The 18,030-nt window shown below is 48.0% G+C and overlaps 1 protein-coding gene across 2 annotated transcripts in view; it reads left to right on the forward strand.

The window, feature by feature from the left end:
* The window catches only part of LOC137379626 (uncharacterized), a 46,178-nt gene extending 39,759 nt beyond the window's left edge, over positions 1 to 6,419 (forward strand). For both annotated transcript variants that reach the window (XM_068050723.1, XM_068050724.1), the window contains exon 9: positions 1,477 to 6,419. In XM_068050723.1, the coding sequence (XP_067906824.1) occupies positions 1,477 to 1,485 (9 nt within the window). In that variant the 3' untranslated portion in view covers positions 1,486 to 6,419. The remainder of the gene's footprint in view (positions 1 to 1,476) is intronic.
* The last annotated feature ends 11,611 nt before the right edge of the window (positions 6,420 to 18,030 follow it).

The following is an 18,030-nucleotide window of genomic DNA, read 5'->3' on the forward strand; positions in this document are numbered from 1 at the left end:
AAACAGTCCCAGCTCAGATATAGCATGGCTAAATGCAGAGTATAATTCCATCAAACACACCAATAAGGTAATAGCATAAATACATGCAGGGTAAAAGTTCCTTTACACACAAATGGCAGATACTCCTAAGGCTATTTATATTTGCCCCATCAAGTGTTTGCATATAGGATATCATACACCTTACTTGCAGGGTAAAGCTCCCCTTCATGCAGCAACAATAAGTCTTAAACCCAACTTCAAAAAGTACCTCCTAATGCACATCAATTGCATTTCACATTTCTCAACCACGCTTAGACACTTTATGTGCAGGAGACAGGGTTCCTGGTGCTGGGCCGAAAAGTCAGGGGGAGCCCCACCTCTGCATTTTTTTAGACCCCCAGAGCAATCCTCTGGTCTTTTGGGGGGCAATGTTTAAGGAGGAGGGATCCCTGGCCCTTTAAATACTTTGTAGGGACGGGGATCCTGCCTCCAAGAGCTGCCAGCCAGTCACAGGGCTCAGTGCTGGAACCCTGGAGAAGAGGTAGGTGTGCCAGGGTTGCCAGGGCCAGTCCAGAAGGCCCCGGCGAGGTGGGGTGGTCTTGTGGTCCAGGGGGAGCGGGGTCCCGGGGGGTACCGTTGTTCCTGGCGAGGGGGGGGGGGTCCTCTGTGGACCACAAATTGCCCATGCAGGAGGGGCATCCCCCCCAAGCCCGCAGGGAGTGCACCTCATTTTCCAAGGCGTCCTCTGTGTGCAGTGGAGGCCCCCCGACACTGGTAAGATCCCAGCGGCGGCAGGAAGAGGCCCTTATTTGGCCTCTGGACGGGAAAGCCGTCGTCAGCCTATCCCACCCCTGGGAGAATTGGAACCGGGATTCCCAGCGTCAGATTCTGTGGTGGATGATTCTGCCCCAATTGTCCGCATCCCCCCCCCTCACCCCGCCACGAAACCCGCCTTCGGGATGAGAACAAAATCCGGCCCAGATTGCCAATGGCAGTGCTCAATCGTGATGGTCCTGATGCCCGAGGTGCTGTGCCTTGCTCTCCTGATCCTTTTGCTGATGTTAGGGGTGTGTCTTTGCAGGGTGACCTCGGGGATATGTTGTTAGCTAGAGTCCCAGCAATCCTGCATTGTGCTGCTCCCAGCACTGGAGCAGGCAAGGACAGGAAAATCCACTCTCATAAGATAAATCAGTGTAAGAAAAGGCCATTTAGTGCATTAAGACCAGTGTGTATGATTATTGTATCATGGAATTCTGCTTAAACTTTCCAGTTGATTATTGTTCAATTCAACTCAATTATTTTTTCTTACAGTTTGCTCCACAAGTTCAATGTTCTTGCGAAGAGAGGAGGTGGGGGAGAGGGAGGGGATTATTTTTTGTAATCTCTGACTTTTGTTGAGAATTGTGAATCTTGTATTTGCATCCTTTAGATTTATGGTTATTTTGTTCCAGGAAACGGCTTAAGCTTTCGTTAACTTCTTGTATATACTCTCCTCAGCAATTGTAAGCTTGATGGACAAAATCAAATCATGAAACAGAGAAACAGCAGAAGCAACAAGAAGGCTGGAAAATGAAGGGGCAAGAGCAGGAAAAACATTTGCTAAAAACTGAGCAAGAGCAGGAAAGGCAAAGATTGCAGCCCTGCCCTATGAACATGCTGTGATGAGAACATTCCTGCTGTTTTCACAGTTAGTCCCAGCATTACAAAGAAACATAGGCATGCACAGGATTGGAAAGCCCATTGCTGTCCATCTGGCCAATATCTAGCAAGTATCATTATCCCTTGATATCTGTCATATACCTCCATCAAATATTTTTCCATGATTCTGAACATGGGACTGGATTTCCCTCTTCGCCGCAGTATCGGATGATGGCCTTCCCACCTAGAGGCCAATTAAATGGCCTATTAACAGCCCACGGAGGACCCCACCACCAGCAAGACCTCCACCTCCATGGACCCCCTCCCCTGGACTTCATGTCAACCACCACCACCCTGCCACCCCCCCCGCCCCCACCATCATCGGGGCCTTCTGGACTGGCCCTGGCAACCACTCCTCACTTACCTGAGGTTCGAGGTTCCAACGCTGGGCCTGGGTCCAAAGCCTCTGCAATACCGACAGTGGCCATCACAAGCGGTGCCACTGCCGATACTGCTGAGCTTCTGGTGCTGATTGGTCAGCAGCTGTTGAAGGTGAGATCCCTGTCTTTAAAGGAAGAGAGATCCTGGCACCAGAAACCGCCTCTGGAACAATGGAGGATTGTGCGTAAAAGTCGAGGCGGGATTCCCCTCGCCATTTTGGCCTGGTGCCGGAAGCCCCGCCACCTCCACAAGATCCTGGCTAATGATCATGGAAAAAATCAGCAGGCACTTGGAGAGGTTTGAGTTAATCAGGGAGAGCCAGCATGGATTTGTAAAAGGGAGATCATACTTGACTAATCTAATTGAATTTTTTGATCAAGTAACAGAGAAAGTTGATGAAGGGAATGCGGTGGATATTGTTTATGTGGATTTTAAGAAAGTGTTTGATAAGGTACCACTTAAAAGACTGGTTAAAAAAATTGAGGCTCATGGAATTGGAGTGTCTGTGTCCAAATGGATAAAAAAAATTGGCTTAAGGACAGAAAACAGCGAGTTGTAGTAAATGGTTGCTTTTCAGATGGGAGGATGGTAGACAGTGGTGTTCCCCAAGGGTCAGTGCTGGGACCACTGTTTATTTTTTTGCTATATATAAATGACTTGGATCTTGGAATACAGAGTACAGTTTTAAAATTTTCCGATGATACCAAACCTGTGGTAAACAGTGAGGATGATATGAACTGCCTGCAATAGAATATAGATAGGCTAGCAGAATGGGCAGATAGGTGGCAGATAGAATTTAATACTGACAAGTGTGAAGTGATGCATTTTGGCAGAAGGAATAGGGAGAGGCAATATATACTTAATGGCATAGTTAGAGTCATAGAGTCATAGAGAGATACAGCACCGAAACAGGCCCTTTGGCCCAACGAGTCCACACCGACCATCAACCACTCATTTATACCAATCCTACATTAATCCCATTTTTCCCTCTCACATCCCCACCTTCCCTCAATTCTCCTACCACCTACCTACACTAGGGGCAATTTTTTAAAATGGCCAATTTACCTATCAAACCACAAGTCTTTGGATGTGGGAGGAAACCCACGCTGTCACAGGGAGAACTTGCAAACTCCACACAGGCAGTACCCAGAACCGAACCCGGGTCGCTAAAGACTGTGTAGGAACAGAGGGACCCGAGGGTGAATGTGCATTAATCTTTGAAGTTGCAGGACGTATTGAGAGAGTAGTTAGTAAAGCATATGGGATCTTGGGTTTCATAAATAGAGGTCTTCTTTGGCCTCCTTGTCACGGGAGACAATGGGTAAGCGCCTGGAGGTGGTCAGTGGTTTGTGGAGCAGCGCCTGGAGTGGCTATAAAGGCCAATTCTAGAGTGACAGGCTCTTCCACAGGTGCTGCAGAAAAATTTGTTTGTCGGGGCTGTTACACAGTTGGCTCTCCCCTTGCACTTTTGTCTTTTTTCCTGCCAACTGCTACGTCTCTTCGACTCGCCACACTTTAGCCCCGCCTTAATGACTGCCCGCCAGCTCTGGCGAACACTGGCAACTGACTCCCACGACTTGTGATCAATGTCACAGGACTTCATTACGCGTTTGCAGACGTCTTTGAAGCGGAGACATGGACGGCCGGTGGGTCTGATACCAGTGGCGAGCTCGCTGTACAATGTATCTTTGGGGATCCTGCCATCTTCCATGCGGCTCACATGGCCAAGCCACCTCAAGCGCCGCTGACTCAGTAGTATGTATAAGCTGGGGACGTTGGCCGCCTCGAGGACTTCTGTGTTGGAGATACGGTCCTGCCACCTGATGCCAAGTATTCTCCGGAGGCAGCGAAGATGGAATGAATTGAGACGTCGCTCTTGGCTGACATATGTTGTCCAGGCCTCGCTGCCAGAGAGAAAGGTACTGAGGACACAGGCTTGATACACTCGGACCTTTGTGTTCCGTGTCAGTGTGCCATTTTCCCACACTCTCTTGGCCAGTCTGGACATAGCAGTGGAAGCCTTTCCCATGCGCTTGTTGATTTCTGTATCTAGAGAAAGGTTACTGGTGATAGTTGAGCCTAGGTAGGTGAACTCTTGAACCACTTCCAGAGCGTGGTCACCAATATTGATAGATGGAGCATTTCTGACGTCCTGCCTCATGATGTTCGTTTTCTTGAGGCTGATGGTTAGGCCAAATTCATTGTAGGCAGCCGCAAACCTGTCGGTGAGACTCTGCAGGCACTCTTCTGTGTGGGATGTTAAAGCAGCATCGTCAGCAAAGAGGAGTTCCCTGATGAGGACTTTCCCTTCTTTGGACTTCACTCTTAGACGTGCAAGGTTGAACAACCTGCCCCCAGATCTTGTGTGGAGGAAAACTCCTTCTTCAGAAGACTTGAACGCATGTGAAAGCAGCAGGGAGAAGAAAATCCCAAAAAGTGTGGGTGCGAGAACACAGCCCTGTTTCACGCCACTCAGGATAGGAAAGGGGTCTGATGAGGTGCCGCCATGTTGAATTGTGCCTTTCATATTGTCATGGAATGAGGTGATGATATTTAGTAGCTTTGGTGGACATCCAATCTTTTCTAGTAGTCTGAAGAGACCACGTCTGCTGACAAGGTCAAAGGCTTTGGTGAGGTCAATGAAAGCAATGTAGAGGGGCATCTGTTGTTCGCGGCATTTCTCCTGTATCTGACGAAGGGAGAACAGCATGTCAACGGTCCATCTCTCTGCACGGAAGCCACACTGTGCCTCAGGGTAGACGCGCTCGGCCAGCTTCTGGAGCCTGTTTAGAGCGACTCGAGCAAAGACTTTCCCCACTATGCTGAGCAGGGAGATTCCACGGTAGTTGTTGCAGTCACCGCGGTCACCTTTGCTTTTATAGAGGGTGATGATATTGGCATCGCGCATGTCCTGAGGTACTGCTCCCTTGTCCCAGCACAGGCAAAGCAGTTCATGTAGTGCTGAGAGTATAGCAGGCTTGGCACTCTTGATTATTTCAGGGGTAATGCTGTCCTTCACAGGGGCTTTTCCGCTGGCTAGAGAATCAATGGCATCACTGAGTTCTGATTTTGTTGGCTGTATGTCCAGCTCATCCATGACTGGTAGAGGCTGGGCTGCATTGAGGGCAGTCTCAGTGACAACATTCTCCCTGGAGTACAGTTCTAGGTAGTGCTCAACCCAGCGGTCCATTTGTTTGCGTTGGTCAGTGATTATGTCCCCTGATTTAGATTAGAGGGAGGCGATCTTCTTGATGGTTGGCCCAAAAGCTCTCTTAATGCCATTATGTTTCTGGTGTCTGAGGCCAGCTGAATATGACTGCATAGGTGTTGCCAGTAGTCATTTGCGCAGCGCCTGGCTGTTCTTTGTGCAGTGCTTCTGGCTGCTTTAAGTGCTATGGATGTTAACTTGCGGGGGGCTATATTGTAGTTCAACAGTGCAATGCGCTTAGCGGCTGTGACAGGTTCTAGCTCTTCAAAGTGAGATTGAAACCAGTCTGCATTTCTCTTCGCACGTTTGCCGTAGGTGGCTAAAGCTGACTCATAGATGGTCCCTGATGTGGGCCCATTTGGTCTCAGCCTCCCCTGTGGGAGTGTTTTGAAGGGCTGTTACAAGTGAATATCGAAATTTTTGTAACAGCTGTGGATGAGAAATTCTGCTTGTGTTGATGCGCGGGTGGCCCTTCTGCTTGGAATGATGCAACTTCTTTGGTCTGAGTCTGACCTTGCTGCACACCAGGGAGTGGCCGGTGTCGCAGTCCACACTGTGGAAGCTGCGTGTGATTTGAACACTGTTTAAGGAGGCTCGCCTTGTGACGATGAGGTCTAGCTGGTGCCAACGACGCGATCTTGGGTGCCTCCATGAAACCTGGTGACAGGGTTTAGTGTGACAGAATGAGTTGGTGATGCAGAGGTTATGATAGGTACACAACTCAAGCAGTCTCTGCCCGTTCTCATTCATCCTTCCAACGCCATAGCGCCCAAGGCAGGAGGGCCATGAGTCATGGTCGGCCCCAACCCTGGCATTAAAGTCCCCCAGCAGGAACAGGCGTTCAGAGTTGGGGATGCTGCTAATGATGTTATGGAGTTCCTCGAGAACTGGTCTTTAGCTTCAGGTGGGGAGCAGAGTGTTGGAGCATAGATGCTGAGTAGGTGTACTGGACCAGAGGCGGTGAGCAGTCGGACAGTATGCGTTCCGAGCCATTTGAGGGAGGCTCTATCATGCTGAGCAAGGAGTTTCTGATGGTGAAGCCCACTCCATGTTGTCTTGGTTCTTCAGGATCCCTGCCCTGCCAGAAGAAGGTGTAGTCTTGCTCTGCTAGAGATCCACTCACGGGGAGGCGTGTCTCCTGAAGTGCTGCAATGTCCACATTGAGTCTACTGAGCTCGTTGTTAATGATGGCGGTCTTCCGAGAATCGTTGATTTGTGTAAGGTCTTCCGACAGGCCAGGACACATAGTTCTGACGTTCCAGCTTGCAAAGCGAAGGGCTGGTACCTTCTTTCCTTTTTTCATGTTGTTTGGTGCGGTGTTGCAGTCCACCTTTCGGGCAATGACCCTGAGCTCCAAGCACACATTGAAGCAGGTGGACTGTGATGGGACAGAACCTTATTGACCGGGGGCTGCCCGGTTTGAGGTTGGCGGTAGCTGTCCAGTGAGGTGCGATGACCTCTCCCACCGACAAAGGCAACCCGTGGCGCCCAATCTCTACGCCAATTTAGCTGGACTTATAACCCGTAACTGCTGCCTTCTGTGTTGCTTCAGTCGCTGTGAGGCAACTATGGAGTGACCTCTCCATGGTGCATGCCTGGGCGGATGTATGGAGGTTGAGAGTTGCCCAATCGTCAAAACCCCCCTCTCGGCCTTTCTGGTGGGGTCCAAAGGAGTGCAGAGCACGACGTTTGGCACCGGTATGGCTGCAGGAACTGCCGGAAACATGCCAAAGGTGACACATGACCGCCTATGGGGTTCGGCTCCGGATTTTCTGTCAGGGTTTACTCCCTTAGTCTTGGTCTCTCCCGAGACGCCCACAAGGCAGTGGGGTTGTTAGGGCCCCTACACAGGGGTAGGATGATGCCGGTGGGAGGAGGGGGTGCGAGGGGGAGGGGTGGAGGGAAGGGGGTGCGAGGGGGAGCTGGGAAGGGGGCTGTAAGGGGATAGGGCGAGGTGCAGGGGAAGGGGGTGCAGGGGGAAGATGGTGCGAGGGGGTGCTGGGAAGGGGTTGTGGGGAGGAGGGGGGTGCGGGGAGGGGTGAGCTGAGAGAGTGGAGCTGGGAAGGGGAAGGGGGGGTGGAAGGGGGGAGAAGTGGGGGGGGAGAGGGGGTGAAGGTAATAAGCCATTTCCTCAGTTCCCACCATCGACACCTGGAACTCTCCTCTGCGTCCTTCGGGAGGTGAGTGACATCCTCGTGCGCCGGTACCAGCATTGCCGACAGTGCACTGCAGATGCTCTCCGAGCCATCTCCCGCGGGCGCTTTGAAGTTGCAGCCGAGGAGCCGTTCGTGGATTTTTGGGTGTTCGGGGCACCTTATCGCAAGGTTACCCTAGGGTCCCACTGCTCCTGCTTCTCTTCAATGGACTTACCGCACGCCGTGGCCGCGGACACTCTGGATGGTGAAGACAGCAGGTTCGGGGATCAAAGTATCACCAGCTGTACTTTGCAGTTTCGTCCGGATCAACTTCATTGAGAAAACAAAGAGCAGGTATGGCTGGGGGAGGGCAGTAGGCCCAGGTAACATAAACTAGCTGTTAGCTTGTAGTTAGGGCTAAAATGAACTGATTAAGGAACCAGGGGAGTTTAAACAGTTTAAGAGGGTAGATTAGGAGAGAAAACACTAAGAATGGGAGCAGATGGCCATGGATAGAGTTGAACAGCAAGGGAACTTCCTAGGGAGCTTACAGCCCAGGAGCCATCTTGGAGCAATGTGGGAGGAAACCAGAACACCCGGAGGAAACCCACGCTGTCACAGGGAAAACTTGCAAACTCCACAAACTGAACAATGAGTGTTGGATAGTTAATCGACAGCAAGGGCCATTACAGCCAATTGTGACATTCTCACCTGAGTATCTACAAACACCACTTTCCAATATCATTAGCTGGATATTGATAATTTACAGAAACTCTGGCTATTTTTCTTCTTCTGATCCCAATAGTAGGTTCCCCCACTGATTATCTAACTCAGTGCAGGCTAGATATCTAACCTGCAACCTTCCTGATCATTTACCTATTGAGCCATCAGAAGAGCTATAGCTGAATTTTTAATTAATTGTCGATAAGCTGGATACTCTGACCTTGAGGGAAGTCGCTTTTATTTTTGAAACCAAAAAGCAGGAACACATAATTTTAAAGGTCATTGATTAAATATAAACTTTGTTTTTTCATCTTAATCTTCCTTTATAATAGTTCACAAATTCACATTATCATTGTTGCATACAGTATCATGAAATTGTGTGAAGGCAGCATTCTGAGTTGCTAATCAGTTTTATCCTGTGTGCCTAGATTTAGTCTTGCATTTCCTTCATGGTTTGTGTATTTTTTTTCTAATGATCACATAAATATTATGAACCAGTTATACTGTTCTGAGAGTTTGTTCCATCAATCTATAATAAAATAAATTGGGATTTGCAACATTTGAGTAGTGTCATTGACCTATGATAAGGTTCAGTAGTGTCGTGGTTATGGTACTGGACCAGCCAAAGCAGCAGTTATGATGTCAAATCTCACTTTGTCAAATTGTGAAACTGAATTCATTAAATATGGTAATATCTGAGCTGGCAGTAGAAAAATTACCAAAAATGCTATGGTTATTGTGAAAACACACTGGTTCACTAATGGTCTCAGTTTATTCAGTAATAGTGATAGCTTCCCTCAGATCTGAGGGAAGTTCCATTGCAGTCAATAGGGCGGCCGATCCGATATCGCCCATTTTGTACCATGGCCTGAGAAGAATTTCTATCCCCATATTTCCCCAACTCCAAACGAAGAAGATTGAATTTAGGAGGCAGATTACAGAGTTGCTATTCCCAACAGAGGAGCAGCAAGGGGAGACAGCAAGAAGACCAGCGGTGATAAAAATGTGTTAGTAGTGTTAGACATTGATACATCATTGTAAGCTTGAATCAGTTATAAAGTAGAGAAATTTGTGAATCTTGAGCTAATAACTATGGTTATACGTGGGAACTTAATGAGTAATTTCTCAATTAAAGAATATATTAAGTAATATGGAACGAGAAGGTACAGTAATCCATAAACCTGAGGACTATCAGTGATCGCATGTTACACAAACGAATGAAGGGAACATGCGAAGGAATCGGATGAATATCATTCCTATTCCGCAAAAGCAACAGCCAGTAATCCAACTGCAAGATCCAGATGAAGAGGAATAAACCCAAACCAAACGGAATACTACAACCCGTAGAAACGAAAAACCAAGTCAGCAACCCAGACTTCCTACAAAGACTACTGATCATCCCAGACAGATTACAACCAGATTGGGGAGAGGTGTCAAACCTCCAACGAGACTGAATCTGTAAAGTCAGAGACCTGGGGGGAAAGAGAGTAGTAGAGAAGTCATAAATGTATATGTTAGGAGAAATGTTGGATAAAGAATTGGGGGGAGATGTAGTATAAAGGTTGTAAAGGGTTAATACTGAAGACAATGAGAGACCCCTCCCACTGTACGAGTGATGATGTAACAGTCACATCAGATGAAAAGAAGAAGGTATAGCAGCAGGAAGGATGCTAGCTTAGTTGGCTTGCGGAGAGTGTATAACGTAACTGTAAATAATAGAGTTGTTAGTTAACCTTTACCTGAGTCTGAGACATTCTCTGGAGCACCCTATAACGCTGCTAATATAAATACAACTAAACCCAACAGAAATAGCACTCTTGCCTCAGTCAGGAGTCAGCACCTTGTTTAAGTTGGAGTCAGTGGCATTGGTTGGAGCTGGCGGAAGCTCCATCTCAAACAAGATCAGTGGAAGATCAGTCAAAACTCAAACATTAGGCGGGATCTGGCATTTTTGGGACCTGATAAAGCTTGTGGTTATTTTGCTAAACTGCTGTCAGAGTTACAGCAATGTCTGTCGAAAGTGTGAGCAATTATGGGCTCAAAATTCATGTTCCTAATAATTTGCACGTATTTCAGGTTGCTGACAACTACTGATCTTTCTGTTCTGCTTTAAAGTTTATTCACCAATGAGTCAACAGTGCCAAAAGACTCCCAGACCTCCAAAATTCAAACTAGTGAATAAGAAGGACTCGCACAGACCCGCAAAACATTTGCAGTCAAATTAATGGCCGGAATTTTACGCCTCCCAAACAGCGAGATGGTCACAGGGGATGGGCGGGGGTGTAAAATGGAGTGGGAGGCATGGGGGGCCCTTCCCAACCCACTCCCGCCTCCGCTGCCATTGTACGTGGGGCGGTGGCGGCGAAATATGGCCCCCATCCCAGGCCAATCAAAGCCCTTAAGTGGCCAGTTAACAGCCACTTAAGGGCCTCCACCCGCTGCCACTGGTGTTTTACCATTGACAAGCGGGTGGCCCAGGCCTGAGAAAAGCCACCTGCAAAAAGTAGATGGCCTTCTGATGGCCTGGGGAGGGGGTCCTCCTGATCGGGCACCATGTGCTCGAAGGAGGGCCGCCCTTGATGCCCCAACCACCCCCAATGCCCAACACGTCCCACAGCAAGGCCCCAAAAACTCACCTCTTTTCCGAGGACGTCCTTCCTCTTCATCTTGAGGCTGGGTGTAGTCCCAGCAGTGGCTACTGCTCCCGGTGATTGGCCGGCAGCTCCATTAGGTGGGATTTCCTGCCTCAATGAGATGGAAGTCCCGCCTCAAGCCATTTAAGGGCCTGGGGACTGTAAAATGCGGTCTGGATCCACAGGCCCGGCGGAGGCAGGCTTGCCACCGGTTTTTCGATCGATGAACGGCTCCCGTCTGATGAGAGTAAAATTCCAGCCAGTATCTTTATTGCTCAATATTATTCGAGGAATGGAGTTCCAGGACTGGGTGCAAGGGCTCAGGGACTACGGGCTGGATTTCAAGAGCCCACTGCTGCTGTTGGCGGAAAACTCAAAAGGGCAGACTGCATGCCAAAGAGCTGTGAAAGCGTGGCGGCTTATTTAAGTAGCTGGGGCGGCCCCAAATCAGGTGGAGGGGGCAGGTTGTCCGTCCTCGGCAATGGCGTCAACTGCCTTTAAGCAGGTGCTGGTGCCATTTTTAAAGAGTAGCCAGCCCTGCCGGTCAATTTGAATTTTTAAAAGAAACACCCCCCCCCCACCAAAATTTATTAAATAAATAAACCACTCCTTTCCCACCCCCCCAATAACAATTACCTTAACTATTTGTCCTTCCCCTCCCACAAAACACTTACCTTTCAAATCTAACCTTCCCTCCCGAAACTGCACAAAGTTTGAGGTTCATCCCTTCCCACCATCCCCTATATCGATTACGTTTATTTGATCCATCACCCCCCGCCCCCCCGCACTGAAAATCTTCATTCCTCCCCCCTCCCCACCAGTGTCGCGCTGCCTTTCCCTGGATGGGGATTTGAAGGTGCAGGAGTGCCGGCCGCTTTGCCGAAGATCATGGCGGGTCCTCAAGATTGCAGGTAAGTCCATTTAAATCTATCTTCTTCTTCTTTGGGCCTCCTTATCTCGAGAGACAATGGATACGCGCCTGGAGGTGGTCAGTGGTTTGTGAAGCAGCGCCTGGAGTGGCTATAAAGGCCAATTCTGGAGTGACAGGCTCTTCCACAGGTGCTGCAGAGAAATTTGTTTGTTGGGGCTGTTGCACAGTTGGCTCTCCCCTTGCGCCTCTGTCTTTTTTCCTGCCAACTACTAAGTCTCTTCGACTCGCCACAATTTAGCCCTGTCTTTATGGCTGCCCGCCAGCTCTGGCGAATGCTGGCAACTGACTCCCACGACTTGTGATCAATGTCGCACGATTTCATGTCGCGTTTGCAGACGTCTTTATAACGGAGACATGGACGGCCGGTGGGTCTGATACCAGTGGCGAGCTCGCTGTACAATGTGTCTTTGGGGATCCTGCCATCTTCCATGCGGCTCACATGGCCAAGCCATCTCAAGCGCCGCTGACTCAGTAGTGTGTATAAGCTGGGGGTGTTGGCCGCTTCAAGGACTTCTGTGTTGGAGATATAGTCCTGCCACCTGATGCCAAGTATTCTCCGAAGGCAGCGAAGATGGAATGAATTGAGACGTCGCTCTTGGCTGGCATACGTTGTCCAGGCCTCGCTGCCGTAGAGCAAGGTACTGAGGACACAGGCCTGATACACTCGGACTTTTGTGTTAAATCTATGCATTTAATTAATTTAAATATTGAAATCCAGGTTCCGTCGCCCAGTGGCAGGGGGGCTGCCACGGAGCCTCGCCATTGTCGGGAGAATCGGGCCAGGCCCTCATGACTTCGGGAACCACTGCTGGCCCCATCTTATGGCTGCACCCACCCCACCCTCCGCCACGGAATCCAATGTCAAGGGCTTTGGTAAAATCCAGCTTGGACATCCCCATTTAAAAAAATATATCCAGCACATCACATAGCAACTGACTAACATAAAACACAAATCGACATTACAAGGTAGGTGCAGTACAGTGGGGGCCACTGGGGGCGTACATGCACAACTCTTTCAAGGTGGCAGGACAAGTTGAGAAAGCTGTTAAAAAGGCATATTGGATCCTTGGCTTTATACATAGAGTCTTGGAGTACAAAAGCAAGAAAGTTATGCTAAACCTTTACAAATCCTGTTAGGCCCCAGCAGGATTACTGTGGTCAATTCTGGGCACTGCACTTCAGAAAGGATGTCAAGGCCTTAGAGAGGTTGTAGATGACATTTATTGAAATTCAGTTATGTGGAGAGACTAGAGAAACTGGAGTGGTTTTCTTTAGAACAGAGAAGGTTAGGAGATTTGTTACAGGGTTTCAAAATCATGAAGGATTATATAAAAGTAAATAAGGAGTAACTGTTCCGATGGCATAAGTATTGGTAACCAGAGGACGCAGATTAAGCTGATTGGCAAAAGAATCAAAGGCGACATGAGAAATAAAAACAATTTATTTATTTTAATTTTATTTTTTTTTATTTAGAGATACAGCACTGAAACAGGCCCTTCGGCCCACCGAGTTTGTGCCGACCATCAACCACCCATTTATACTAATCCTACACTAATTCCATATATTTCCCCACCACCTACCTATACGAGGGGCAATTTATAATGGCCAATTTACCTATCAACCTGCAAGTCTTTGGCATGTGGGAGGAAACCGGAGCACCCGGAGGAAACACACGCAGACACAGGGAGAACTTGCAAACTCCACACAGGCAGTACCCAGAATTGAACCCAGGTCGCTGGAGCTGTGAGGCTGCAGTGCTAACCACTGCGCCACTGTGCCGCCCACAATATACAGCAAGTTGTTGTGATCTGGAATGCAATGCCTGAAAGGGTGTGGAAGCAGGTTCAATAGTGACTTTCAAAAGGGAATTGGACAAATACTTGAAAGGGATAAATGTGCAGCTATGGGGCAAGACTGGGAGAGTGGAACTAATTAGATAGCTCTTTCAAAGAGCTGGTCCAGGCTGAATGGCCTCACATACTGTTATCATTCTATGATTCTAGGAAATAACAGATAGGGAGTGGCAAAACCATGATGGGATTTAAACACAAAATATTAGCAGTTTAAATGAGATGTTGAGAGACCAGCAGTCAAAGTCAACGAGGACAGGGCTAATAGTGAACGAGTCAGGAAATGGCCAGCAGAGTTTTGTTAAGCTGAAGTTTAAACAGCATAGAGGATGGGAGGCTGGCCAGAAGAGCGTTAGAATAATTGAATCCTAGGTGACAAAGGTATGAGTGAGAGTTGCAGCAGCAGCTGAGTTGAGGCAGGGGCAAAGGTGGGTGATATTACAGAACTGGAAATAGCTTGACTTTGCCCAGAGAGGATATGGGTGGGAAACTAAACTCAGGATTGAATAGAGTCTGACGTTGCAAGCAAGTTGAGACAGTGACTGCATGGGGAATGGAATCCATGTAAGAAAGAGTACAGTACTTGTGCCAGGGCTGAAGATGATGGCTTATGTCTTCCCAATGTTTATCTGGAAGAAATTGAGTTGTCCAAAACTAGATGTTAATCACTCTGACAGCACAGAGCCTGTGGAGGGGCTGAGAGAGGTGGTGGGGAGGTAGAGCTGAGTCTCATCAGTGTACATGAGAAAGACATGTCTTTGAATGATGTCACCAAGGGGCAGTAAATAGATGAGGAAGAGGAGGGTCTAAAGATAGATCCTTGGGAAACACCAGATCTAATGGGGTGGGTTCAGGAAGAGAAGCTATTGTTGAAGATGCTTTGGTTACAATTGGATAGACTTATCTGTGATCAAGGCCATGTGAGCTGGCAAACATGAGGGGTTGTTATTAATAAGGGTAGGAGAGTTTATATGGACGGAGAAGTTTAGGGAGGACAGTGACATCAGAGCAATGTAAGGTGAGCTGAGATGGAGATTAAAATCACTGATGATGAGAGTCACTCAATGCAGAGGCCAAGGAAAGGAAGTTGGGAGGATATTACAGAAAAAAAAAACGCAAGGTGGGTTTTGGGGGTTGATATAGAATGAGGATTTTAAAGAAGACGGGTGGAATGCGGTGAGGTACTTAAAGGAGGAGAAGTTGCCAGGGTAGTGGGATAGACCAAAGTGCATTTTGAAGATGATCCACTGTACCACCATGGCAGTTTGAGTAGGGTAGGTGCTGGAAAGTATAACTGGGGAGGAATCTTCAGCAGGGAGTAATATATTGCCATCCATGAGCCAAGTTTCAATTAAATCCAAGATGTCAATACAATCATCCACAATAAATGCCATGGATGGCAAGGGCCGTTTGTGAAAGAGTGGACATTCTGGAAAGAAATGCAGAGGGGGCTGTGATTGGTTGCTGCTATCTGATGAACAAAGAAGCAATGATAGGTGTAGTGTGATGCCAAGAAGATAAGCACCAGCTGCTGCACTGAGTGGAAAGGTCAGTTCAGTTGATGTTGTTTGTAAGGAGGCAATGCTGAGTGCATTCATGGACCCTTTACAGGATGCCAAGACACCAACAGAAGGTAGTTGTGGGCTTATCCAAGGGGAATTCAAGTTTGGGATGGCAGAAAGGGAGCAGGAAAGCAGAGATGGGTTGGGCTAGGGATTCTAGTGGTTGAGGGGAAGCATAGTTACCCAAGAGAGGAGAAATAAAATGAAGGTGGAAATGACTGGGTGACAGGAATAATGACAGTTGTGGATTCTGTAGACTGTATATGGTCTGTAGAAGCAGGGAGCTTTGTGCATGAAAGTCATTACTTGTTCAGTAACTTTTTCTGCTCCATACAGAGACAGACACACACAAATATAGAAACTTGAGCAAATCTTGAAACAAGTAATGAATAGTACAATTACTTGCATTCACCAACAAAATGAGGGTTAAAAACAGAGACCATTGTCACAGTTGAGAGACTCTCCACTGTACTTGGTGCTACGCAAATTATTGTAAGTTCCTTCTCAAATATGTGATCCCCCACCACCACCCCCAAAATGTGATCAAGCTTCCCCACAGTTTTCCATACCACAGTGGCTCAGTGGGTAACATGCTTACCTGAGTCAGAATGCTGGGGGTTCAAGTCCCACTTCAGATACTTGAGCACAAAAATCTAGGCCATCACTACTGAAGAAGAGTTTAAAGGCCTGATCGGGTCTGCAAATGATACCCAATCCGAGCCAAACAGAACCCCATCTGAGCCCGAGCCGGCCCGAGTTCTTCCATTTTTTCCCCGTGTCCGATCCAACCATCAGTTAACGTACCTTCCATTTTTCACTTTGTTTCTTACCTGCGCAAGCTTAAAGTAACAGTAGCAAAACCACCTTTAAAGTCCAAAAAGTAAATTAACATTAAAGTCACTTTAATGGTGATAGAGCGTGTCCGATGCAGCCCAGCCCAACCCCGAATGCTGGACCTGGAAGTGTGACCTGATCTGACCCGAACCCGACATGTTGTTGGGTCCCATTGGGTTCGGGTTGTGTAGTAGGCCTTTAGAAGAGCTGCACTAGTGGAGGTGCTATCTTTTGGATGAGACGTTAAATTGAGACTCTGTCTGTCCTCTCAGGTGGACATGAAAGTTCCCATAGCACCATTTCAAAGAAGAGCAAGGGAGTTATCCCTAGCCAATATGTTGCACTCAATCAACCTTTTTTGTTTCGGAGGACCGGGGACTGCTGGGTAGGGGAAAACTATTTATTTGGGCAGTTTTAAAATCTTTGTCTTTTGCGAGGAGCAGCCTTGATAGAACGGGGTGCGGAGCGGACTTTCAGCTGAGCGGTCAATTTCAGTAAGTTACAAGTTAATCCCTTTTTTGTTTCGGAGGACCGGGGACTGCTGGGTAGGGGAAAACTATTTATTTGGGCAGTTTTAAAATCTTTGTCTTTTGCGAGGAGCAGCCTTGATAGAACGGGGTGCGGAGCGGACTTTCAGCTGAGCGGTCAATTTCAGTAAGTTACAAGTTAATCCCTTTTTTGTTTCGGAGGACCGGGGACTGCTGGGTAGGGGAAAACTATTTATTTGGGCAGTTTTAAAATCTTTGTCTTTTGCGAGGAGCAGCCTTGATAGAACGGGGTGCGGAGCGGACTTTCAGCTGAGCGGTCAATTTCAGTAAGTTACAAGTTAATCCCTTTTTTGTTTCGGAGGACCGGGGACTGCTGGGTAGGGGAAAACTATTTATTTGGGCAGTTTTAAAATCTTTGTCTTTTGCGAGGAGCAGCCTTGATAGAACGGGGTGCGGAGCGGACTTTCAGCTGAGCGGTCAATTTCAGTAAGTTACAAGTTAATCCCTTTTTTGTTTCGGAGGACCGGGGACTGCTGGGTAGGGGAAAACTATTTATTTGGGCAGTTTTAAAATCTTTGTCTTTTGCGAGGAGCAGCCTTGATAGAACGGGGTGCGGAGCGGACTTTCAGCTGAGCGGTCAATTTCAGTAAGTTACAAGTTAATCCCTTTTTTGTTTCGGAGGACCGGGGACTGCTGGGTAGGGGAAAACTATTTATTTGGGCAGTTTTAAAATCTTTGTCTTTTGCGAGGAGCAGCCTTGATAGAACGGGGTGCGGAGCGGACTTTCAGCTGAGCGGTCAATTTCAGTAAGTTACAAGTTAATCCCTTTTTTGTTTCGGAGGACCGGGGACTGCTGGGTAGGGGAAAACTATTTATTTGGGCAGTTTTAAAATCTTTGTCTTTTGCGAGGAGCAGCCTTGATAGAACGGGGTGCGGAGCGGACTTTCAGCTGAGCGGTCAATTTCAGTAAGTTACAAGTTAATCCCTTTTTTGTTTCGGAGGACCGGGGACTGCTGGGTAGGGGAAAACTATTTATTTGGGCAGTGGCAGTACCCGAGACACTACACGTGTAGTGTCTCCCACCCACCCTCCTCCTCTAACCAAAAAAAAAGGACTCTAGGGTGTTGATAAGGTAAGCTTTTTATTTAAAACTTCAGTCCGTCGGATTGCTAAGCGAACAAGTTTTGACTTTTTTTTTCGTTTGGTTTTTCAGTAGATTTATTGGGAATCTAGAATAGTGGGAATGGAGGTAAAGGCAGTTGTATGTTCCTCCTGCAGAATGTGGGAGGTAGGGGTCGCCAAGAGTGTCCCTGCTGACTGCATCTGCGGGAAGTGCACCCAACTCCAGCTCCTCGCAGACCGCGTTAGGGAACTGGAGCTGGAGCTGGATGAACTTCGGATCATTCGGGAGGCGGAGGGGATTATTGACAGGAGTTATAGGGAGGCAGTCACACCTCAGGTAAAAGAAGTAGGTAGATGGGTTACCGTCAGGGGAAGGAAAGGGAACCAGCAGGCAGTGCAGGGATCCCCTGTGGCCGTTTCCCTCAACAACAGGTATACCATTTTGGATACTGTTGGGGGGGACGACTTACCAGGGGTAAGCAATGG

This window comes from Heterodontus francisci, chromosome 18 (genome assembly GCF_036365525.1).
Source record: "Heterodontus francisci isolate sHetFra1 chromosome 18, sHetFra1.hap1, whole genome shotgun sequence".
NCBI lineage: Eukaryota > Metazoa > Chordata > Chondrichthyes > Heterodontiformes > Heterodontidae > Heterodontus > Heterodontus francisci.